Below are 26356 nucleotides of genomic sequence, written 5' to 3'. Positions count from 1 at the left end.
CTCCAGAAAACCTGGACGCAGCTGTTGTGGAACATGAAAAGGTACCTTTTTGTTGTTGTTTTTTTCTAGCACTATTCATTTCCATCTCTTTTAAAAGGTGTTTCTGTAGATGGGGTTTTTAGTACATACAGAATAATTTACATCTCCAGGGCAGTAAATTCAACATTCCAAAAGAATGCTACTTTTGAAAAGTATGTCTAACATATTCAGACACCAGAACACAGCTTATTATAATTTTAGTGCAGAACTTAAGCATGTGTAATGAGGTTTCATCTTTGTAGCCTCAGTATGCACCCAGGGAAAACACATGAAAGAACTTAATCAGTGAGCATAATAATAACTTCTTCAAATTCTTCCTCTTCTTTATTTATTCCTTGTGAATTTAGTGTTTGACTGGTGTTGTTAGCTGCTAGTTTCCATCCATGATGGTGTTCTTCGATTTCAATATATATATATACTTTCTTTTTCCTTTATGAGAATTAAATCATCAATTAACATTTCTAAAAAGACAGATATAACTGAATGTATTCTCCTCAAAGGGAATGTTTCTGTGTCCAGAAGTGACTCTTGTTAGTTCATAAAAAGAAGCCGAACCACTCTTTTTATCTTTGCTTTACAAGTACTATAATTACATCGGTCTCCTGTGAGTTAAAATAGAGTTTGTGTGATAAATTCCCCTCAGACACAAAAGAATCCCATTTATAACTGCCTGATTATCAAAGCTGCCTTTCTTGATGCTTCTTGTAGTAAAAGGTTCACTTCCCTTTCCCCAATCCCCCCATTATCTCTGCTTTTGGTTTGGACATACCACTTCAGTGTATACTACATCACTCCAGATCTAGTGCAATATATTTTTACATTCTGAAATTGTTTATTAGCTCATTGAATGTGAACGACTAGGCTTTGTGTATTTGGGGATCATTTTAATTCAGCTTTTTAATTTATAGAACACCTGCAAACACTGTACAAGAGTGTTTGACAATCAAACAACAAATTCAGAGGAAGCTAGAGAACAGTTAGGAGAGAAGGAAAATGAGAGGAGGAGAGGAAAGCAAAGAGAAGACAACATGTAAAAATATTTCTCAGTATCTTGATATTTTTAGTAAGTTTTGTGTCAACACACTGAAGTGAATTGGATAGTCACCACCAACACCTCCTATCAATTAAGAAGAAGAAATACAGCATTACATTCAGAAAATATTGGATCTACCTGAGTAACTTGGCATATTGTGTTGACACATCAAAAGACAGGAAAGTGTTAAGTATGATAGGATGTCAGGTTCTGGGACCTTGCATCAAGGAAGAAAGAAACTTGAATGAAGTGATTTTTAAAAAAAAATTGTTCTTTACATTTTGCTGTGGATACAGGCAGGACCAGATTAGGGCATAAACTAATTTAGTGACAGTTTAGGGCCTCACAAGGGCCTCTAAAAAAAAGAAAAAAAAACGGACTCCAGTTCAAATTTTATCAAAATCAGTTGATAAATAAAGGAGATATGGGGAAAATAAGATTCTTTCTAAATATAGACATTTTTGTTCAAATATGACAGAAATATACTCATCTGGCTACAAAAATATCCTTACCCTATCCTTCACTAATTGTTCATTATGGACAGGTGGGGGCCAGGGCTGAGGAAAAAAACATAATTGCACTTGTAAAATTAGTATTTCTATGAGTAAGTTTGCTATCAGTTTCCTAAATGCAGTATTTTGTTGGCCAGCTGCTACTGGTAAATTTCTGGCCATCACTTCATAACTTATTTAAATAAAGAAGAAAATTGTTGTTCCTATACTCCTCTATGGATGTGAAAACTGGGTGACCTATCGACAGCCCCTTAAGTGTCTGGAGAGGTACCACCAATGATGCCTCCAGAATATCCTTTGCATTAAGTGGCAAGATCGCTGCACTACTGCCAGCATCCTCGCTGAAGTCACTAGCATTGAAGCAATGATCTTCATGCACTAACTTCGCTGGGCTGGACATTGTGTGCTGATGCCAGACTCTCACCTTCCAAAACAAGTCTTCTACTCTCAGCTCACCTATGGTCAGAGTTCCCATGGTGGTCAGAGGAAACGCTACAAAGACACACTGAAAGCATATCTTAAGAAAACTGATGAGGACATCACAAGCTGGGAGGAGCAAGCCATCAACCGACTCCAATGGCGCCATATCCTCCATCGGGCAGTGGTCTGCTTCAAGGAGAAGTGCCTTGCCCTCAAAGCTGAAAAGAATGAGAGAAGGAAGGAAAAAGAAAGAACTTTCTCCCAAGAGGTAGCTGGCCAGCCACAAAATGTCTGTACCAACTGTGGGTGGATTTGTGGTTCCAAGACCCAACTCCTGAGTCACCTCAGGACTCATATGTAAATCTGTGGTAGAGATCATCCTTGAATCAAGGGAGTGTCCATCATCACCAAATGCCGATAAAATCAGGAAAAATGTGAGGTTGGAGACTGCAGTGTTTGTGAAGCAATCCTGCCAAACTCATACTTGTATGAGGCTCGTCCTAGGAATGCTGTCATGTGTAGCATCCCCCTTGCCTGGTAAGAGCCGGAAGGCCTCCATCTTTTGTTTATCGTCCAGCACACTGAGTCATATAGTGCCTTCATTCCTGTTTTTGTTTGTTTTCTTAAGTGTTAGTGTGCTCTTTCTTCTTTTGATCTGAACGTATGTACAATTGTGTATTTTAGTGCGCATGCTGCTTTCTGCTTCATGCTCTATCCGTACTTCACATGATTGAGTTTTCAGGTAATCATCTCATGGACTTGGGTCGAGTGGATCTTGAGGAGGATAAATTTGTGTTGGCTTCCCTCTGCCAATTTCAGGAACCTTTGCAGTAAACATCAGAGTGTGCTGACAAAAGGATAATAGAGGGTTTTGAGAAAAGTGAAGGAAGATATATATATAAAATATATATTATAATATATTCTGAGTACTTCGTGAGCAAGTTAATTCAAACTGTGTGCATATATGATTTATAGGCTATTAAAGCTATACAGATATTTATACAGAGCAATAAATAAGAGAGTTGTGAGTTTTACACTTGCAATAATAAAATGATTGAAATATATACGTAAAAGAAATTGCTTACACCATACATTCCACCACATCCAAAAGTTACTACTTTTTTTTCAGCTAAACAGTTATGCAAAATGCTCTGTTAAAATTAACAGAATATAAATATAAATTGCTAATCATGAAATATTTTAAATGAGACCTTAATATTATATACTGGTTCTTTATACTTCAGAAACTCTTTGTTGCAAAATTTTGCCTCTTTCTCCCTAGCTTTTTAAAAAAATAATGTAGAAAAAAATAAGCTCAATTTAGGAGATGAAGAGAGAGTAGAGATCCTCATGTTTATTCTTTTGAGAATCTGTAAAGGACTCAAATACACTGGTGATGAGTACAATATAAATGCCTTGACTGATCGGTAGATAACAGGTAATGTATTTCTAATAGATAATTTATTCCAACATCTTTCATGGTGGCAGTTAGTGTGATTGTATCTGGCTGAAGAACATACTACAGTATCTTCAAATGTTGTACTAAAGATGAAGCCAATATTATCCAAAAAAAGCAGATCCATGTGCTGTGATTTATACATCTATTTACATTAGTATTACTAGTATCGCACCATAGTGTTTATTACTATTATACATTAGTAATAGTTATTTATTAATAATATAGTGTCATGGATTTGCATGACTTTTTATAGAACAAATAAAGACACAATTCCCAAAAAGCTTACAATACAATATGCCTCTAAGACAAGAGAGATGATTACTGGCTTCACCTTCTACTCATGTGACTCTGTCATCTTTGGAGTGTTTTATATCCCAGGAGTGAGTTCAGTGCTCAGTTATAGCCCTTTACTGCACAGGAACACATAGGGAGGGGGCTTCGTTTGCCCTTTCACTCATTGAACACCCATGGAGCAGTAGAGCATGGGCTGGCTCCTAAGCTAGTATTAAATATAGTAAGTAACATCAAACTGATATATTAGCTACATTTTCAGAGTATATCTGCAAATATGAACATTAAATTGTGCATCTAATTTGCATGACTCATTACTATGATTTCAAGCACAATCACAGGAATGGCATATGTAAATGACCTATTACCATCCAAAGTAATCTTCATGCTTATTTACTGCAGTAATAAGTAAAATATAAAAAAAATTGGTGTGCAATTAGAGATATATATTTTGTACACACTTGTCCACAACTTTCTTTCTAAACCATGCCCCCTCCCATCTCAGCCCATGGGTTTTCTTCATCTTCTGAGGTGGCCTGTATAGAGATCAGAACATTGCCTTAGAATTCCTCAGAGAGTGCAGTGCTTCAACTGTTTTAGAGTTAAACGGATCATGGCCCTGAAAAGGCAGGTCTTCAATAGTGATCTTAATCTGTTTAGAAATTTCTAATGACTGCAACCAGAATGTTGTTCTCAGAGTGACCACAGTGGCCACTGATCTGGCTGCAGTGTCGAAGGCACCCAATGAGGCCTATGAAGCTGTCTTTGCCATCAATTGGCCTTATGAAGTCACTGTTCTCAGTTCATCTCTGATCTCCTGAGGAAGTTTCTGAGATAGTTGCAGAACTTTGTGCCATTGCATAAAATCATTCATATTCATTATTACTTGGGTGATGTTTTAAAATTAAAAGTTAAAAGAACTGGTGGGGGTGGGGAAATTATATACACTTGGCTAAATAAAACTACTCTTGAACTGAAGGTAAATATATTGTCTGAGGAATTTACACTTTATTTCCTTTCAAAACATTGCATGCCAACAAATTGCTAGACTTGCCAGTTTATCTCTTTTGACTAATGGGCATGTTATGGTAGCAATCGTTTGACCTGACTTGAATTTTGCATCCCCCCCTCTCCAAAAAAAAAAAGAATATTTGATTCTTCAGAACTCAGTTGGAAGGGACAAGTCAAATTTTCCAATATAAGTGTGTAAGTAGAACACATGTACACACACATGGGTGGTGAACATCACATGTGTGGGTAGTCACATCAGCACTTGTGTACATATGGTCTACTTGATTGCAAACTCCTTGGGGTAAGGAGTGTCTTGAAATCTTTGTTTTGTATATTCTTATTATTAGTTTCTTTTATAAATCGGAGTGCTAAGTTAGGATCCAGTCCAGTTCCTTTATCTGATAATGGGAGTTTTATCATTGGCTGCATTGAGTGAAGGATCACCACATTTAGTGCATAAGTACGATATGATTTAAAGGCACCAAAAATCAATGCTGAAGTCTTCATTTATACATCTGAAAAATAGTAAAGGTTATAAGAAGGCAAAAGGTGTATTCATTTTATTTATTTATTTATTTTAGCACAATGCCCAGCAAATGAAATCCGTACAGACTCATCTGGAGTGATCCTCAGTCCAGGTTACCCAGGCAACTACCCCAATTCTCAGACCTGCTCCTGGACTATTAAAGTTGAACCAACCTATAACATCTCTATTTTTGTAGAAATGTTTCAGAGTGAAAAACAGTTTGATGAATTGGGAATATTTGATGGTAAGATTTATTTAACTATCATCTGAATGCAAGCAATGAATATAGATATGAGACAATCTCAATTTCCAGAACGTTGGTGCCATCAGACAATGATGTGCTTGGAACCTCCAAATGACTATTCTGCTTCATGTCTAAACTTTGGTATCCAGTGTTGTTTTCAATTACAGTATTTTTGAAAAAGCAGCTGATTAATTTTGTTAGGTCTGTCCTATTAGATTAATATGGAAAGTTAAATATCTCTTTAAAGAAATTTGATAAATGATTATATGGTTTCATTGTGAGCCTATCTTTTGAAAATAAAAAGTGTGTCATTAGATTCCCATAAATTATAACATATATTATTGCCATTTGAGTTTAGATAATAGGTTAGATAGATAGCTGTTTTACTATTCATGGGCCAAATCCTGTGCTGAGAAATCACATGCAACTCTTGCAAATCACATGTGGGCATCTGAGCACAGAATTTAGCATTTTGTCTTTATAATGTTGCCATTCCTGGTGAGGCAATTCTCTTGGATTGAAATACCATATGTTTATATTCATAGAATTATTTAGGGTCCACGTGCTTTCTAATCAAATATCTAGTCCATTCTCTTTATATTGTAGCAGAATATGTATCACGAGTCTTGAGTACATCTAATAAAGATGATTTCACAGCCCTTTATTACTTTATTCTATTGACAGACCTCATAAAATTTTCCCTTTGTTCCTAAACTATTTTTTTCCTGCTGCAGTTTAAGCTGATTACTACTTATTCTGTTGTCATTGACTAATGAGAGTAATTGGTCCAAAACCACATCATAACATAACTTTATGTATGTGGAGACTATTATCATGTCTACCCTTATTAAGCAAGAAGACTGCATGGTACAACTGATTAATGTACACATCGGGCATATTTTCATCATGTTACCAGGATACCCAAAAGAATATAATCATTATCAAGAGGTTTGAAGTGTCCTGTTGTAAATATAATTTGGACACTCTTTTTTCCTTTATCAATTGATCTTTTAATATCTACAGTTATAAAAATATTCATTAGTAATCTACAATGGTTTATTATAAAAACAAAATTTAGCAATCTTTTCAAATTGCCAGTTTTCTCTCTATAAGCTTCCCTGGCTCTGAGAAGTCAAAGATGTAATTAGTGGGGGAAAGCTATTAAGATTCTCCCTATCTCCTCACTACTCAGCACACATCTTCCAGATTAGAGAACAGCCACAGATTTCCCTGGAACTTCCCCAGTGGCTTGAGCAATGTGTTTGTTTTCTTTTTTCTTTTCTTTTTTTTAAAACCCTATTTAGATTGCTTAATGCTCCTTATGTAATTCTTTCTTATTTACTCATGCATTAAGTTTTAATTGAATCCAAGTATTGGTACTAAATCTAAGGGAAGAGTTAATATAGTTACCAAACAGCAGTCTTAGACTCTAGCATATCCTTTGTGATGTAAAATTGTTTTTGGCTACATTTATCTCTGGTTTAACTCCACTGAAGTCAGTGGAGTTATACCAGAGATGATTTGGGATCATTTTCTTTCATTAAAGCTCTAGTTGGAGCATTAGAAGCATCAAACTTAGCTCAAAAGTCTTTGTCACTAGTCTGTATCTCATTACAGAAGAGCTACAATTTTTTTTTCAACAATTAACATTCACTTTCCCTGATTCTAAAGGTTCTTCTGGGCAAAGCCCTGTGTTGGTTTCTTTAAGTGGAAATTATACAGGACAACTAAACTTCACAAGCAGAAATAATCAGCTATATCTTCGCTGGTCAACTGACCATGCAACCAATAAGAAGGGATTCAAGATACGTTACTCAGGTTAGTAACTGTTATATGCTTTGAATAAATTATACTCTGTTTATACAAAATAATCAGTAACACTTTAAGACCTAAAATATTCACATCTAGTTGTCTGTAACTGATTGCTTCTCTGAAAGTAGTAAATCTTGCATGATATAGTTATCACATTCCAGAGTACAGTCCAGATTAGCAAGGGGTTGTATCACCACCTGCCCTGCAGTCTTTGGTGCCTCTCAATGCTTTTCTGCTGTAGCTTCCAACCTGGACCCCTCATAAATAACCTTCCAGCATGCAGCTCACACCAAGTGTCTGTGTGTAGCTGCAACCAGGCAGCAACATTCTGGTCACAATCTGGCTTCAAGCAGCCATGGTTACCATTTGCAGGGTGACTCCAAGACACTCGCATTCCTGAATTTTCCTACACAAAGCCCTGACGTTGGAAACCCTTTTCTCCACGCAGCAGGCTTTGGGCTGGTATACAAAAGGCTGTTGGAAGATGGGAACTCGACTGGGTTCGGGGAGGTTAGGCAGCCAAGCTAATTGCTGGTGCCTCCTTGTGGCAGATGTCCAGTGCATGTACTCTGTAGGGAAGGCATCCAGTGATCAGATAAATGGCCTGGTAAGGACTTAAAAAGGAGGTGCTTGTTAAAGGAATGGAACGGTGTGGGTTTTGGGGCTCCTATGGTTGGAACGGCAGGGAGCCAAACTCCCTTTTGGATAGCCCACCTTACCTCTCCTATGAGAGGAGGGAGTGGATGATAAGGTCCTGGCAATGGATTTGCTGGAGGGACTTGGATAGAAAAAGAGGGGGAGCTGGTAAAAGTCCCTCATGTATGATAAGGTTCTGTCAATAGATGTGCTGGATGGACCTGGCTGGAAAAGAGGGGGAGCTGGTGGTACCCCCTGAATAATTATAGAATAAACATGGGGTTACCTGTACTGTACACTTTTATCTGTCGGGTAGTCCCAGACATCTAATAATAAAGTTGCAGCCTGATGAAATCCATATCAAGTGTCTCCTATCCTTCCTTCAGTATAGCCAGACAGTCCAGTCATCCTTTGAAATGCATTTTCCTGAGGGTTATCCCTAAAGTTCCTTCCCACTGTTAGGACAGAGACATGGAGTTTTGTGGTGAAAAAGGTTTCATATGTTTTTTTTTTGGATCGGTGATTGCTAGTCAACTTTGAAGACACTGGGCTAGAAGTGTTAGCTTGTATTTTGTCTTTAAGAAACTGTTTTACATCCATCCCAGACCTGTCTGGTAAGCACACTTCAGTCATAATTTCAGCTTATGTTTGTAACTTTACATATAATGTTGCTATGTACACTTCACCATGATATTATTGACGAGCAAGTTATTAGTTTTCAAATGATACTTCACAAGGCATATTTTGTACAACAATTACAATAGAGTGTAGAGTGTGAACACAGGGTGCATTCGGTCACAATAGTACTTTCATCTGAGGATCTCAAAGTGCTTTGCTAAGGATGGTAAGTAGTAATATCCTAATTTTACAGATCAAGAAAGTGAGGCAGAGAGAGAGAGAAAAAAAAAGTATCTGTTCTTTCCTGTCTGAATACACTGTATGTAAAACCTGTGATGTAAATGACAAGATGATGATTCACAGAGTTATGAGATAAAGGGGTATTGAATTGTAACATTAGCAAAAATATCAGTTAAACAATTCCTGAACAAAAATTATATGCTTGGCCTAAAAGGTGTTGAAACATAACAGGGTTGAGGGAAGGAATAAGCCACAGTAGTTATGTAGCTAGCTAATGGGTATGGGATGAATAGAGGATGAGCTCTGCTGCAACTTTCCTCTGCAGGGTATTTTGTCATATAGATCTGAACTGTGGGGCAATCCTTCCCCCACAGAGTCTGGCTTGATTGGGTACTGAGTAGGTATAATTCATTGGTGGTTATTGGGGAGGATTACAGTCAATGAGAAACTGGATATAATTCAACAGTGTGTCCTTGTTGCCAAAAAGGCTAACAGCATATTGGGCTGCATTCGTAGGAAGATTGCCAGCAGATCGAGAGAAGTGATTATTCCCCTCTATTCTTCACTGGTGGAGCCACATCTGGAGTATTGTGTCCATTTTGGGCCCCCCACTACAGAAAAAATGTGGACCAATTGGAGAGAGTCCAGTAGAGGGCAACAAAAGTGATTAAAGGGATGGGGCACAAGACTTATGAGGAGAGGTTGAGGGAACTGGGCTTATTTAGTCTGCAGAATTGAAGATTGCGGGGGGATTTGATAGCTGCTTTCAATTACCTGAAGGGAGTTCCAAAGAAGATAGAGCTAGGCTTTTCTCAGTGATGGCATATGACAGAACAAGGAGCAATGGTCTCAAGTTGCAGTGCGGGAGGTCTATGCTAGATATTAGGGGAAACTATTTTACTAGGAGGGTGGTGAAGCACTGGTCTGTGTTACCTAGGAAGGTGGTGAAACTTTCATCCTTAGAAGTTTTTAGGGCCCAGCTTGACAAAGCCTGGCTTGGATGATTTAGTTGAGGTTGGTCCTGCTTTGAACAGGGTGTTGGACTAGATGGCCACCTGAGGTCTCTTCCAACCCTATTCTTCTATGATTCTATGATTACTTAACAAGCCACAGAACTGCTGTGCTGACATTCACCAAAGGCTGCTTCAGCCCACTGGTTCCTCTACTACAAGGGGCACAGGAAGGAAGGATCCTATAGCAGTAGTTATTTGCCCCTGTTCCAGGTCTTCCAACAGCAATTCTGGGCAGAACTGTGAATGGGCACCCACACACACACAAGCTGCACCTGTGCGGATGCAATCCACCTGACATTTGGACGGTGCTGTGCCTGCACTGGCTGGTGTCCAGTGAGCTGCTGGCTGCATTACTGTGCATGTTCTTCTGGCACAGCCAGGGCTTCCACATGCCTTCCCGGTAGGGTTGCCAGCTGTCTAATCACACAAACCCAAAGAGCTTTGCCCTGCCCCAGCCCCTCCCCTTCTCCAAGGCCCCACCCCCTGCTCACTCCATCCCCCTACCCTCACTCACTTTCACCAAACTGGGGCAGGGCGTTGTGGTGTGGGAAGGGGTGCGAGGTCATGCTCTGGGAGGGAGTTTGGGTGTGTGGGGGGTGAAGGATGCAGGCTTTGGGAGGGAGTTTTGATGAGGAAAAGGTTAAGGAGTTGGGCTCTGGGAGGGAGTTTGTTTGCAGGAGGGGTGTGGGATGGGAGCTCTGGGAGGGAGTTTGGGTGTGGGAGGGGGTGCAGGGTGCAGGCTCTGGATAGACTAGGCAGCTCCCTTATAAATGAATAATTAGAGAATATCACATTATTAACGCTAATGCTGGGATTTACAAAGTGACCTAAGGGATTTTGACACTCAATTCAAATTAATTTTATTTGGGAATTTTGCATCTAAATCACTGGGGCAACATTGACAATCTTAGCCTAAATGTTTTAAATGATCCAGCATGAGATTATATTAGTGAAAGAAAATGTATGATCTTGCAAATACAGACCAGCGTATATCCATGCTGCTGCTGTCCATGCATTGGTTGCTGCTGATATGTTGTAAAGCATTGCAGTGTGACAAGCCAGGCAGCCATTTTCCTGGTTGAGACAAGCTGGGTGAGGTGATATCTTTTATTTAACCAACTTTTGTTGGTGAGAGATGTGACGGGTTGCCCCCCCTCCCCCCTTAAGATGCCACATTATGAGGTGAGATACCACTGAGCCCACCTGTTCTGCCAGCATGGACCCCCTTTTTACCTGTCTTGCTGTGCCAGGCTCTTAAGCTTCCTCCAGCATGCACACCCAACTACAGAATGACACAGACACTGAGATCAGCTCTGGGAAGACTTAAGGGAGTTGCCCCTGCACTCAGGTGCCCACCTCCCTTGGAGTGCAGACCCAGAGGCATATTATGATGTGGAGGAAGGTATGCACAGCCTCCCCCTGGAATTATGAATTGCACAAACTGGGTTATATTATAATCAAGAAATGTTTATTAACTATAAAAAGTAGATTCTAAGTGGTTAAAGAGGTAGCATACAGAACAAAGCAGATTACTAAATAAATAAAATGAAACATGCAAACTAAGCTGGGGTGTGGGCTCTAGGCTGGGGCAGAGGGTCGGTGCTTATTTTGGGTGGTTCCTGAAAATGACCAGCACACCCCTCTGGCAGTGGCTTCTATGTGGGGGGTCGATGGGATCTCCACACACCTCTGCTCACAGGTACCACCCCCACAGCTCCTATTGGCCACAGTTCCTGGCCAATGGGAGCTGTGGAATCAGCACTTGGGCTGGGGGCAGCGCACAGAGACCCCCTCCCCAGGGGCCACAGGGATGTGCTGGCCACTTTCAGGAGCAGTACAGAGCAAGGGCGGGAAGGAAAAGGGCACTTTTAAATCACCCAGGCCCCTGGACAGTTGCCACCTTTCCCCCTCTCGCCTCCATCAGTAGGTCTGCCCTGGCCCAGCCATGCCACGTCCTTCATACCTAAATTTAAACTGCTGCACAGGGGCTCTGTGCAGGGAATGTGAACCAACTGAATAGTCTGCAAAATCCTGCCCTCCAGTTTTTTAGTGGAATAAGGGTACTTCCATTGCCAACAATGTCACTGTAACCATGAAGGCTGGAAAAAGATTTGCCACTGTGTGTGAATCCATTGGCCTTGTCACCATTTATGGGATAAAATAAAACTCTCCCCTGCCTGCCCACCCACACACACCCACCCACTCACCCACCCACATACATACATACATACATACATACCTATTCGGCTCTAGACACTTACCACAGAGATCATTTATGCAGCATGTATGGGGAGGAAGTCTTTCTGCACTGATTATTGTAATATCTATGTCACTAAAACATATTGATTTTGCTGTGTTTGATCCATATATCGTTGTGTATCTCTCAAGGTTTTCAATGACTAACAAAACAGTTTAATTTTTTTCACTTCAGAAAATATTTGAGAGCCAGATTGTCCCCTGTTTGAGTGCACCGGGACATAGATTCAGGGAGCCTTCCTCCTGCCTCACAGTGCCAACTTCTAACCCCAAAGAAAGTAAAAAAAGCAAGGCTGAGCTTTCAGTGCTATTTGGGACTAAAGAAAAGGAACAATTGGGGAAGATTTCTTTGTTGTGGGAGAGGAAAGAACCCCAAATTTGTCACCTCATTGATTTTATTTGAGAAATGATAAATTATTTTGTGTCTGTGTGATATTAGAGAGAAAGAGTGTGAGTGTAGGGAAGGAGATATTGTCACAGGCAAATTATGGAAAGTCTTGAAAGGCAGCTGTACTGGCCTGCAGCTTGAGACCTCAGGTATTACTACGCACAAGTTAGACCACTTACAGCTTCGGCTCAACTCTTCTCCCCCTGGTTTAGTTCTTGCTTCTAGATGTTTCCTAGTGTCTCTTTGGGTGGGGAGGCAGAGGAGAACCTTGATGACATCACTCCCCTGCCATATATAGTTCTTGTGTAAGGCATGAACCCTATGTCTTCCAGTGGAAAAATACTGGCATTCTAACGTGAGGGTCCTGTACCAGGTCACTTGTACCCATATCTCTTCAGGGCTGTGGCAGCGATTGCACTCATGTTGTCTGAAGTGTCCACAGGAAGACTAAACCTTTTCACAGTCCATAGTCTTTGCTAATGGGCTATCAGCCCTGTTTGTCTTTTTCATTGTTGTACCTGAGGGGCTAGTTGGGGGTGACACCCAAAGTAACACATTTGAAATACAGCTACATAGTCAATATTCCTAACTCCAGATACAGAAATGATACAGGCCTACAATTTGGATAATCACATTCAGTAAATCATAACTTTCCAACAATATCTTACATAAGCCATCTTGCATAAAGGATATCTCACTTATGCCATATCCATAGCATAAGCATATTTCTGTAGAGAATATGGAGTGTAATGTCACAAGAGACACAAGCTTTCAAGCCCCATAGAGCACTTCTTCAGGTCTTGGAAAGGTACTCCCAGAGTTACAGCAAAATGCAAGATGGAACAGATTGTTTAGCATAAGTAGTTAGCACATACTGCAATGAACCATTTAAGGTAGACGTGTAAACACCTCTGCAGTCATAGGACAAAAAGAAGGGGTTAGTGGGTTACAGATCTTGGTAATAAGCCATAACCCACATCTCTGCAGTCTTTTTGTCCTATGACTGCAGCGATGTTAATGAGCCATTCTATCTTGAATAGGCCCTGTGACCAGGAGAGGTGGGGGAGCAGGAGGAAGGGAGGGAAAGATACTCACCTCTCGTGTGGTTCCTACCAGGTAGGTGCGATCATACACTCTTTATTTTTTATGTTCCCAGCACCTCTTGTTGGCAGTTGCTTTCATCAGGCAGGTCTTCAGCAGCTCAGCCTACGGCTTAGTCACACACAGACACATGAAGGAACCCTTTCCAGGATAATACAATACAACAAAAAATTGGCCTTCTCAAAGTCTTCAGCCCTGTCTCCTGACCTATTTAAATTCTAGCCCCGTCTCGGGCTCCAGAACAAATCTTGTCCCCTTCTCTCGGCTTTGTCCACTCTGCCAGTTGCCGGACACAGGTCTGCCAATTACTCTGGGTCTCAAGCCAGAAACCCTACATGTGCTGCTTTCTTTGCTAATTGCTACTGCTGCATTCCCTGGGCTGCTTCCCACTCTGTCCCATCACATTCTTGGGTTCTCTGTCTGCTCCCTGTTTAAGCAGGGTCTCTGTTAGGCCTCTTTAGAGTTTCTCAGTCTCTGTCTTGATTTCTCAGGGTCTTCTCTCAGGCCTCTTTGCCTGCAGGGCTTCTATATCCCAACTATATGGCAACTTTTCCCAACCTAGCACTAAAAATTGCCCAAATCTGGTGAAAAATTCCCAGATAAAGTTTTTTACAGTGCTTCTGTATCCTGGGAATTTTTCCAAAACCTGGGAATTTGCGAGTAAAATGTTTCAACTTGGGAAATTGGGAATTTTCATTCAAACATGTTACTCAAAAATTCCCAGATTTTGGGAAATTTCCCAGGATATAGAAGCATTGTTTGCCTGGAGAGCTTGTAACTGTCTCTGCCCCCTTTCAGTCTGGGTTCTCTCTCCAAGGCCTCTTCACCTGGAAAACTTCACAGTCCTATCCCTGCTTGAGTAGGGTTTCTCTTCAGTCTCTCTACCTTTGGAATCTCACAGTCTTCCACTACTTCTTTACTTTTCTGGTCCCAGCCAGTGACTGCTCTGCTCAGGTCCTGTATGTCCCTCTAAGTGAGCCAGCTGAGCTCTTACTGGCTGCTTCCCTGCATCCTTTCTAGGAAGGTCGGGAGGACCCACCTTCACTGCTCCTTTTCCTCAGTGTGGTAGGACTGCAGGGCCTTCAGCAGGGAGCATCAAAGGGCGGTATACCCTGTCACAGTCGTTTACAATATGTGCTAACTACTTATGCTAAACAATCTATTCCACTTTGCAGGGCCGCCTGGGGGAGTGGAGGGCAAGTGAGGCAATTTGCCTCAAGCCCCCATGAGAGTTTTTCAGGGCCCCTGGAGCGGGGTCCTTTACTCGCTCCAAGGGCCCTGGAAAACTCTCGGGGGGCTCGGGCCCCTGGAGCTTCTACCATTCCAGGTCTTCGGCTACAATTCAGCGGCAGGGGGCCTTCCACCCTGGGACCCGCCCCCTGAATCCTCTGGGCAGCCCTGCCACCTTGCTTTTTGCTGTGACGCTGAGAGTACCTTTCTTAGACCTGAAGAAGAACTGTGTGTGTCTTGAAAGCTTGTCTCTCTCACCAACAGAATTTGGACCAATAAAAGATATTACCTCATCCACCTTGTCTCTCTAATATCCTTGCACTGACACAGCTACAGCTGGCTGGTCTTTAGTCAAAATTGACAAATGGGCATTGCCGATATAAGTAAACTGAAAATGTACAAATGTGTTACTTTGAAGAAAACATTAATACTTAGAAGGCCTTGAAAGATCTTTGCTGATATGTCACTGAGAAAAGTAAATTAAATCTATAATGCAATACTAGTTCAGGTCAATGGAGTGGCTGGCTTACACTTTGTCATTAATGTGGGTGAAAGGTTTGTTGTTCCTAGACAAATCCACTCCTGCATCACTGCACTCGTACCTGCTAATCCTCTGATAGTCAGTGCAGCTCCTGTCTCAGAAGTCTTATTGGAGAAGAAAAATATTTTATCTCTGTAGTTGTAGGTATGAGGTTGGAATACTTGATAAGCATTCTATCCCATTGATTCCCATTGAAACACAGAAATGGAGTGCAAGTAATAGTGGCTGGAATTTTGACACTGACATTTTCTATGGCACTAGCTGACCCTCAAGCCTTTAGACATTTTGTATTTTATTGCCTTATACTTGCTTCTTTACTAACACTGTTAGTGCCTGATCCTGCAAATTGTTGAACACTCAGCACCCTCAACTCCAATGGATTTAGTAGTAAGATCACATTTTGAATGATTACTAAACTATATAGATCAGAGGTGGGCAAACTTTTTGGGCGGAGAGGCACATCTGGGTAGGGAAATTGTATGCAGCACTGGGGCAGGGGGTTGGGGTGTGGGAGGGAGTGTGGGGGGTGCGGGTGTGCAGGAAGGGGCTCAGACAAGGGATTGGGGCAGAGGAGGAGTGCGGCTGTATGAGAGAGCTCAGGGAAGGGGGAGGGGTGCAGAGTGCAGGAGGGGGCTCAGGGCAGGGGGACAGTAGCGGTGTGGACTGTGGGATGGGGCTCAGGGCAGGGGATTGGGGTGCAGGAGGGGTGCAAGGTGAAGGAAGGGGGCTTAGTGGAGGGAGTTGGGGGGTGGAGGTACAGGAGGGGTTCGGGATCTGGCTCAGCACCGCTTACCACAAGTGGCTCCAGGGTGGCAGCAGTGCGCGCCAGGGCCAGGGCAGGCTGCCTGCCCTGTCCCTGGCCCCACACCATTCCCAGAAGCACTGCAGCCCCTGTGGGAGAATAGGCGGAGGTCCCTGCGTGCGCTGACCTTGCTGTGCCTCCAGGTACCTCCCTCGAAGCACCCATTGGTCGCGGTTCCCCATTCCCGGCCAATGGGAGCTGCAGGGGGCAGTGCCTGGAGGCCAGGGCAATGCATGGAGCCCTCTGCCCCCCCACCCGGGAGCCACAGGGACTTGGTGCCAGTGGCGCCACGGGCTGGATCCAGTCCACGGGCCGTAGTTTGCCTACCCCTGATATAGAGTGAATACAGAAGGAATTCAGATATAAAACACCATAAACTCTCCTCCACCATTTCCCCAGATGCTATCACTTGCAAGCTTTACTAAAAGCTTAAAATAAATGTTACTTTTTTACTGTTACGGCATTTAGTTGCCAAAAAAAAAAAAGGAAAGAAAAAAAGAAAAAAATTAAAAAAAAGAAAAGAAAAAACAGCTGCTGACCTACTTGTCCTTCTAGGGTTGCCTATTTTGTTTGGATATATTCCTGGAGGTTTCATCACATGACATAATCTTTAATTCCTGGAGACTCCAGGACAATCAAGGAGGGTTGGCAACCCTATGTCCTTCTTTCCAAAGAATACCTGATAGTTTACAAATATTGATTTTGACGTTTACTTAAAAATTTCTTTTGTGTATACTGTGGTGGTTCTACACTCCTGACCCAGGCAAAACTCCAGTTGAATAGGACTTTTGGCTAGGGGAAGACTGCAGGAACAGTTTCTGACATACTGGCTATCCATGACATCTTTCCCAATTAACTTTGTGCTGCATGAGGCTTAAAGGGGTCTGTCTAGCAGGGGCTGTGAGCACTTCTGTAGAAACTCTGAAGTGGATTTAATCTGGGTCTGTTGCTAGTAAATGGCTATTATAAATGTATATTTTCCACACTCACACTCACACACAGTCCCTCACTATGTTAAAACAATATTATTAATAAAGCACTCAGCAATTAGGAAATGACCCTGGTCAGTTCTAGCCTCTTCTCCCAGTACCAGCCACCTCACCCAAACAGTCCCTGTCTCTCCATTCCCCCATATTGTCTTATGGTTAACTTGTGTCCCCCTGATTGTTTCATCCATCTCTTGTCTTATACTTGGACTTTTAGTTCCTTGGGGCAGGGATTATCTTTTTGTTATGTGCCTGTACAATGCCTGGTACAGTGAGACTCTGATCTATGATAGGTTCCTAGGTGCTACTGTAATAAATAAAACAACAACAGAAAAAAGGAAAAAAAAAAGAAATATTTTCAGTGGGTTTTCTCATTTTGTGTAATTCAGATGCCTACCTCTCACCTGTTTTATGCCCCATTAAGGTTGCTGTTTGGAAGGCTCACACATACTCTATGTTTCAAGAGTGACCAGATTGTGGCTCTTTTACTGTTAAAGTGTGGTTCGCAGAGCCCCCCACAGCTCCCCTCATTCTCCACCTACCAGACTGGGGGAGGGGAGCTTGGGACCTCTGCCTTGCAATGGGGTAGAGGAGTAGTGGCTTCCACCCAGCAGGGAGGGTGGTTTGGTGGCTTCAGCTCTGTGACATGTATGTGCTAGAGCTCAGGGATTCAGGAGTGGGGCTGAAGCCCTGAGACCCAACAGGCCCCTTCCATGTGGATGAAGCCCCGAGCCCTGGCAGGCATGCATGGCTCTCGAACTTTTGAAGATTGCTGTATATGGCTTGGCAGAAGTTTGGCCACTCCAGTATAGTTTGTCCTTATATGACCACATTTTAAAAAGTAGAGAGAGAGAACATGCTAATAAATTCTCCTGCAATGCAGAAAAAATAAAACAAATAATCCAAGCATATAAGTAATAGTTTCTTCTTAGAGCTGCAAAACTGTCGAGATCACTTTGCAATTCTTTTTGACTGAAATGAAAATGGTATTAAACCTCAGCTGTCATTCTCGACTTCCCTTGAGAGATTCAAAACTAAATGCCACTTAAGGCTTTCCTAGAACCACTAAAAGCCTTTAGTTTTAACCATCTTGCTTCAGAAACATAATCCCTTTGTTTCTTACATTAATTTACTTTTCAACTAATTTAATATTTATTGTCCCTCTTTAAATGTCAATTCTCTTATTAGAAAATCAAGGGTATTTCTGTAATTTCATGCATTTAATTGAAGTATGTACGCAAATGTCACTGTGATTGTAAAGGATATTCAGTTTGGCCCAAAAGAGCACCTTTTACTGAGCCATCCTTGCTTCCTGACTTGCCTCCAACTCCATTCCTTTGGGGGCTGTTACCACTACTTCATCTCCCAAGCATTGTCTCTATACTGACAATACTCAAAGGGCAAACATAGCTATTTTACTAGTGACCATAACTCTTTGAACAGAATGTCAGTATTGATCCACATTTCTTCAGTGTTCTTAATATGGATTCTAGTTACTGGGCTGGGATTAGGGTTGTGATTTCTTAGAAATCTTGTGCTGAATCTTGCATTTAATTTTACAAGGGTGTATGCATGTAGCATCAAAGGCCACTGCTTTGAAAGGAGTCTCCCACTTTTGTGCCAAGAGCACATTACATTCCCCGGACTGCAAATCTATATTGAAAATCTAGTCAAAGAGATACTAGAAAAAATGATCTCTTTCCAAAATGAAAACCACAGTTGGATTTCCTATATAAGTGGGATGACAAAATCGAAACTTTTTATCCAGAATTCCCCATCCCAAGAGAACACTGATGCTTAGTATAGAAATAGAACCTGGACAGACTCATAGACTTTAAGGTCAGAAGGGACCATTGCGGTCATCTAGTCTGACCTCCTGCACAATTGAGGCCATACAATCTCACCCATACACTTCTATAACAAACCCCTAACCTATGTCTGAGTTATTGAAGTCCTCAAATTGTGATTTGAAGACCTCAAGCTGCAGAGAATCCTCCAGCAAGTGACCTATGCGCCATGCTGCAGAGGAAGGCGAAAAACCTCCAAGGCCTCTACCAATCTGCCCTGGAGGAAAATTCCCTCCCGACCAGCCAGCACCCAAGAAAGAATTCTCTGTAGTAACTCAGATCCCATCCCATCTACATCCCATCCCAGACCCCTGGGCATACTTACCTGCTGATAATTTGGCAACTGATCTTTGATTAATTGCCAAAATTAGGCTATCCCATCATACCATCCCCTCCATAAACTTATCAAGTTTAGTCTTAAAGCCAAATATGTCTTTTGCCCCCACTACTCCCCTTGGAAGGCTGTTCCAGAACTTCACTCCTCTGATGGTTAGAAAAATTCATCTAATTTCAAGTCTAAACTTCCTAGTGTCCAGTTTATATCCATTTGTTCTTGTGTCCACATTGGTACTAAGCTTAAATAATTCCCCTCCCTAATATTAATCCCTCTGATATATTTATAAAGAGCCATCCTATCCCCCCCTCAGCCTTCTTTTAGTTAGGCTAAACAAGCCAAGCTCTTTGAGTCTCTTTTCATAAGACAGGTTTTCCATTCCTCGGATCATCCTAGTAGCCTGTCTCTGAACCTGTTCCAGTTTGAATTCATCCTTCTTAAACATGGGAGACCAGAACAGCACACAGTATTCCAGATGAGGTCTCACTAATGCCTTGTATAATGATACTAACACCTCCTTATCTTTTCTGGAACTACCTCGCCTGATGCATCCTAAAACTGCAATAGCTTTTTTAACAGCCATATCACATTGGCGGCTCATAGTCATCCTGTGATCAACCAATACTCTGAGGTCCTTCTCCTCCTCTGTTACTTCCAACTGATGTGTCCCCAATTTATAACTAAAATTCTTAATCCCTAAATGCATGTCCTTGCACTTTTCACTATTAAATTTCATCCTATTGCTATTACTCCAGTTTACAAAGTCATCCAGATCTTCCTGTATGATATCTCAGTCCTTCTCCGTGTTAGCAATAACCCCCAGCTTTGTGTCATCTGCAAACTTTATTAGCACATTCCTGCTTTTTGTGCCAAGGTCAGTAATAAAAAGGTTAAATAAAATTGGCCCCAAAACCGATCCCTGAGGAACTCCACTAGTAACCTCCTTCCAGCCAGACAGTTCACCTTTCAATACGACCCATTGTAGTCTCCCATTTAACCAGTTCCTTATCCACCTTTCCATTTTCATATTGATCCCCATCTTTTCCAATTTAACTAATAATTCTCCATGTGGATCCGTGTCAAATACCTTACTGAAATCGAGGTAAATTAGATCCACTGTGTGTCCTTTGTCTAGAAAATCTGTTACCTTCTCAAAGAAGGAGATCAGGCTGGTTTGGCACGATCTACCTTTTGTAAAACCATGTTGTATTTTGTCCCAATTACCATTGACCTCAATGTCCTTAACTACTTTCTCCTTCAAAAATTTTTCCAAGACCTTACATACTACAGATGTCAAACTAACAGGCCTATAGTTACTCGGATCACGTTTTTTCCCTTTCTTAAAAATAGGAACTATATTAGCAATTATCCAGTCGTACGGTACAACCCCTGAGTTTACTGATTTATTAAAAATTCTTGCTAATGGGCTTGCAATTTCATGTGCCAGTTCCGTTAATATTCTTGAATGAAGATTATCTAGGCCCTCCGATTTTGTCCCATTAAACTGTTCGAGTTTGGCTTCTACCTTGGATGTGGTAATGTCTACCTCCATATCCTCATTCCCATTTGTCATCCTACCATTATCCCTAATCTCCTCATTAGCCTTATTAAAGACTGAGGCAAAGTATTTATTTAGATATTAGGCCATGCCTAGGTTATTCTTAACCTCCATTCCATCCTCAGTGTTTAGCGGTCCCACTTCTTCTTTCTTTGTTTTCTTCTTATATATATGGCTATAGAACCTTTTACTATTGGTCTTAATTCCCTTTGCAAGATCCAACTCTACATGGCTTTTAGCCTTTCTCACTTCATCCCTACATGTTCTGACCTCAATAAGGTAGCTTTCCTTGCTAATCCTGCCCATCTTCCATTCCTTGTAGGCTTTCTGCTTTTTCTTAATCACCTCTCTGAGATGCTTGCTCATCCAGCTTGGTCTACAACTCCTGCCTATGATTTTTTCCCCCCTTTCTTGGGATGCAGGCTTCTGAAAGTTTCTGCAGCTTTGACTTGAAGTAATTCCAGGCCTCCTCTGCCTTTCGATCCATGAGTTCTTCAGTCCAATCCACTTCCCTAACTAATTTCCTTAATTCTTTAAAGTTAGCCCTTTTGAATAAAAAACCCTAGTCCCAAATCTATTTTTGTTTATCCTTCCATCTAATTTGAACTGAATTAGCTCATGATCACTCAAATCAAGGTTGTCCCCTACAATCATTTCTTCTATGAGGTCCTCACTACTCACCAAAACCCAATCTAAAATGTCATCCCCTCTTGTTGGTTCTTCAACTGCTTGGTGAAGAAATCCATCAGCTATCACATCTAGAAAAATCTGAGCCCTATTATTGTTACTAGCACTTGTCCTCCAGTCTATATCTGGAAAGTTAAAGTCTCCCATGATCACACAATTCCCATTAGTGTTTACTTCATTAAAAACATTAAAGAGGTCTCTATCCATATCCAAATCAGATCCCAGCGGTCTGTAGCACAACCCAAGCACTATCTCAGGGGAGGCTCTAGTAGCTTTCTTTCCCAATGTGATTTTTGCCCAGACAGACTCTTCTTATTTCTTTACAGTTAACCTCATCATTGACATACGATGCTACTCTAGCACCACCACCTTTGCCTTTATTTCTGTCTTTCCTAAACAGCACATAGCGTTCAATACCTGTACTCCAGTCATGACTACTATTCCACCATGTTTCTGTTATCCCTATAACATCCGGTTTCACTTCCCGCACCAGTAGCTCTAGTTCCTCCATTTTGTTACCTAAGCTTCTCGCATTAGTGTACAGACATCTTAATTTTTTCCATTTGGCTTCACTGACATTCTTTACCTGATTAGACACAGACATTCTACCACCAGTATCACGTATTAGACTGGTATCTATACTACCCTTCCACCTTATGTCCATTCTTCTGCCCACGACTGTATCCTCTCTTATTTTGTTTTCTTCCCTCTCAATGTTGAATTCCGGCGTGGAGATTACCTGGACATCTCCCAACCATCTCCCCCAATTCCTAGTTTAAAGCTCTCTTAATCAGTTGTACCAGCCTCCATCCCAGAAGCCTATTTCCCTCCTTACTCAGGTGAAGTCCATCCCGAGAGAACAGTGTTCTGTCCATGAATGCTTCCCAGTGGCCGTCCATACCAAAGCCCTCCTTATAGTCTGAGCCATCTGTTGATCACCATAATCTTGTCACACCTTTGTTGCCCTTCTCTAGGAAAAGGCAAAATCCCACTGAAGATCACCTGAGCCTCGATTTCCTTAAGCGTCTTCCCCAGTCTGGCATAGTCTCCCTTGATACATTCCAGCAAAAATCTAGCCGTATCATTCGTTCCCACATGAAGAACAATCAACGGATTCTTTCCCGCTCCCGATCCTTTTCAGCCTCAGGTCGACATCCCGTATCTTAGCACCTGGCAGACAGCACACCCTTCTGTTCTCCGGATCAGCTCTAGTTACAGGCCTGTCTATTCTTCTCAGTAAGGAGTCCCCAATCACGTAGACCTGCCTTTTCCTGGTGACAGTGTGATCTGCCAGTCTATCCCCTGATCCCACTGGCTGCAAGTCCTCTCGATTCCTATTCGCCCTTGCAATCCTCCGCAACCCATCATGTATCCTCCTGGGGCTCATATTTGGTGTTGTCTCCATTGACTCTTCTCCTCTTCCTGTAGGACTAGCTGCTCTTCTCTTTTTCCTTGCCCTCTCACCTTCAGCAACTACCTGCTGTGCCCCTTCTTCATTTTCTAACTCTGCAAACCTGTTCCTGAGCTCTATTTCTTCTTCACTGGCCCGTCTTTTCCTCTGCCTGGTTCTCTTAGTCACATGCTTCCTCACCCAGCAGTCTTCCCTGGTTCTCTTAGTCACATGCTTCCTCACCCAGCAGTCTCCCCTCAGAATTCTTTGGGGTCCTGCTTCCATCTGTAAGACATCAGCCTCCTCATGTCTTTGCTCCATCATTTGCTCAAATCCCCTTCTAAACTCAACTAGAGTTTCCACCTGCATCTTTAGTCCTCGGATCTTTTCTTCCATCAGCTCTATCAGTCGGCACTTCATGCAGATGAAACTCTTTTCAGGTATCCCCTCCAGGATCATGTACATGCCGCAGCATACACATCCAGTCATCCTCATTGTGTCTTTCACTGCTGCCTCTGTATCGGTCATAGCTTGCTCCTCCAAGAGAACTCCCACTGAAACTCCCCTGTTTACAGCTCTGTTTGCTGGCAGCTGTGCCGCTGCAGCTGTCTAGGCCGCTGCCTGACTGGCTGGTTGCCTTTATAGGACCCCTAAGCAGAGAAGCCCTGCCCCCTAAGCAGGGCTCAGCTTCTCTCCCAGCACACTGCCCCTACCAGCCTCCACACATACAAACTGCAAAATACAATACACAAAATACAAAAACGTGCTCCTCCAACAGAAGTCCCACTGAAACTCTCCCGTTTACAGCTCTGTTTGCTGGCTGATGAACCACTCCTGATCTGGGACTTGGTTGTTCAAAATAAACTGAAGCCTTGTTGATTCAGCCCATCTCTAAATAACAGAGGAACATCCCAGACAGAGGGAGGAACAGATTATTCATTACATATTTTGAGATCAGTACAATAGATGTGGGAAGGATTTGTAGTTACATTTGTATCATAGAAGGGCTTCTTAGATAACAGCAAAAATTCTTCTTGGAAATAGTGATGTGGTGAGGGCTTAGCATACTAGAATACTGCATTTTACCAGGTATGATGTGAGGATGGAAATCAGAAAAGCTGATGCTTTCTGTGTCTTTAGTATTAGGCTGTAGATGTTTTTTTTCCAAGTTGCCTTTCATAAAATCACAAGCTTTGTGTATTGTGTTATGAAATGGAATATAGGAGTGCACAAACGTACTCTATAGTCCAGGCATTCCGATTCCCTATTAAAGAAATGACCCATTCAGTTTTGATGAATGATATGGGGACATCATCAGATAAAAACACATATAGTTTCCTAATCTAAGTTATTAATTTGTATTTAAAGATTACTAAATAGCCTCTTCATATTTAAATTCAGTTTACTTTTGCAATTCTCTCAGTTTAGACAATGAAAATATATTTGTCAGCTTTAATTTATCATCAGTTTCTAGACAATTTCACTTTCAGGTTCTTAGACACTAGTGCAATATGGAAATGTCTGAAGCTGCAAATAGTGTAAAGTAATAAGTCATGGTTGTTATATGAAGAAAAAAAATATATCCATTGAATTTAAAAATAAAGTCAGGGTAAAATTTGAATTGGTCGTAGGCTTTATAAAAGTCTGCTTTTTACAAAAAAACAGGATATAGGACTTCAATGAACTTCCTGGGTCACTGAGTTTCATTCCCTGCAGTCTCAAATAATCCCATCACAAATCCCATTTATAAATTAAATGAACTCCATCTGAAAACTGGTAAAATTTGTTCCTACAACTACTGTTGGAAGGCTACTCCAGAAGCTCACTCTTCCGATAATCAGAAATCTTCTTCTAATTTCCAGCCTAAATGTATTCATAGCCAGTTTACATCCATTTGTTCTTGTACTGATATTGCCCTTTAGCTTAAATAGCTCTTATCCCTCCTTGGTATTTGCTCCTTCGTTTTGGACCAGTATTTCCCTGATAGCACACCTATAATATAAGATAGGAGCAAGAATCTTTCCTTTTTAAAGATGGCTCTTAACCATTCACTCAACTGAAAAACAAGCAAAACCAAACAAAATCCCATACCTAGATATTGAAAATTGAAGGAGGAGGGGATACTATCACAAATATTAATAACATAAAAATAATACATGTGGATAGCACAGTTGTATCATTGTTTGTAAAATGTGTCAACCGTATAAATCAATTTTGTAGCAGGTAAATGCCTAGGATAAATTAATGCATAATTAATATGCATAATTAATATCCTGTCACTTAAATTTTTAATTTCTTTACAGATTGCAGTATCAATTAATTTTGTGATATACAATAGGAATATATTCCAGGCTATATTTTGTACTGAAAAAAAAAAGGTGCTCTAGGCCAGGTTTTTTAAAGGGTTTAAGGCAGTTTAGGAATCTAACTACAGCTGAATTCCAAACCATAGGAATCGAGGTAATTGTCTATGAAGTAGTTAATAAAGGGAAGCAAGATTTGGTTTTATCCTCTCTCATTGTTTTATATCAAGCATTTTCCAATGGTAAATATCCTATACAGCTTGAATCAGATCAGATTTTATCATCAAACAACCTGTTCATTGGACTGAATTTTGGAATTCTTCCTATGCAGTCATAGAAATTAATGTTGGAGGCATTTAATATATATCCCTGAATATAGCTCCAATCAGGGCTTGAACCAACTGTGAGTCAGAAGTACAGTGTTCAAAACAACAATACTAATTATGAGATCTTGCAGCCTATGCAGTACAGCAATTGGTGGGAAAAAAAACTTTTACCTGGAAAATTTTGTTATTTCACCTCCCACCAGGAGAGTAATTTTGCCATAAATCTGGCTCCTGCTTCTATGTTTCTTGACTAGTATTCATTATGCCCATCTCTTGGTGACTTTCTCAGCTGCCTACTAGCTGATATTCAGAAGAGAACTGGGTACAACTCTGTCACCATCTGTAGCAGATTTCAACTGATGACAAATTTATTTAAACAATTAATTGATTGTAGTTGAAATTTGCTCTAGTATTTGACAGGAGATGTAGTTAATTCTATCCTGAATAACCACCAAGCCAGCCAGATGAGTAGTTGATGGCCTCAACTGGATGCAAAGTAGGAAGGTGGAAAAGATGGAAAAACAACATTGTAGGGGTCTGAGTCCTTCCTTATAATGATAGGAAGGGAGAGATTAAGTCTAAACCTGAAAGACCTTCCAAGTGCGGATCTTATGTAAGTTATTGTGAGCCAGTGAAGTGATGGGGCTGGAGTCAAAGTTGAAATTTCAGCCTAGATGTAAAACTATTTGGCCTTTGTGCATAATAAATTATATAACTATTGGCCTAGATATAAATTAATCAAGTCTATGAGAG

At 41.3% G+C, this 26356-nt stretch overlaps 1 protein-coding gene across 2 annotated transcripts in view; it reads left to right on the top strand.

Annotated features, from left to right (window-relative positions):
- CSMD1 (CUB and Sushi multiple domains 1) overlaps nucleotides 1-26356 on the top strand; it is a 2060432-nt gene that overhangs the window by 1859575 nt on the left and 174501 nt on the right. For both annotated transcript variants that reach the window (XM_030555566.1, XM_030555565.1), the window contains exons 47-48: nucleotides 5347-5535; nucleotides 7207-7353. In XM_030555566.1, coding sequence (XP_030411426.1) covers nucleotides 5347-5535; nucleotides 7207-7353 — 336 coding nt within the window. The remainder of the gene's footprint in view (nucleotides 1-5346; nucleotides 5536-7206; nucleotides 7354-26356) is intronic.

This window comes from Gopherus evgoodei, chromosome 3, assembly GCF_007399415.2.
Source record: "Gopherus evgoodei ecotype Sinaloan lineage chromosome 3, rGopEvg1_v1.p, whole genome shotgun sequence".
Classification (NCBI taxonomy): domain Eukaryota; kingdom Metazoa; phylum Chordata; order Testudines; family Testudinidae; genus Gopherus; species Gopherus evgoodei.
This window is presented reverse-complemented; position numbering and strand designations above follow the sequence as displayed.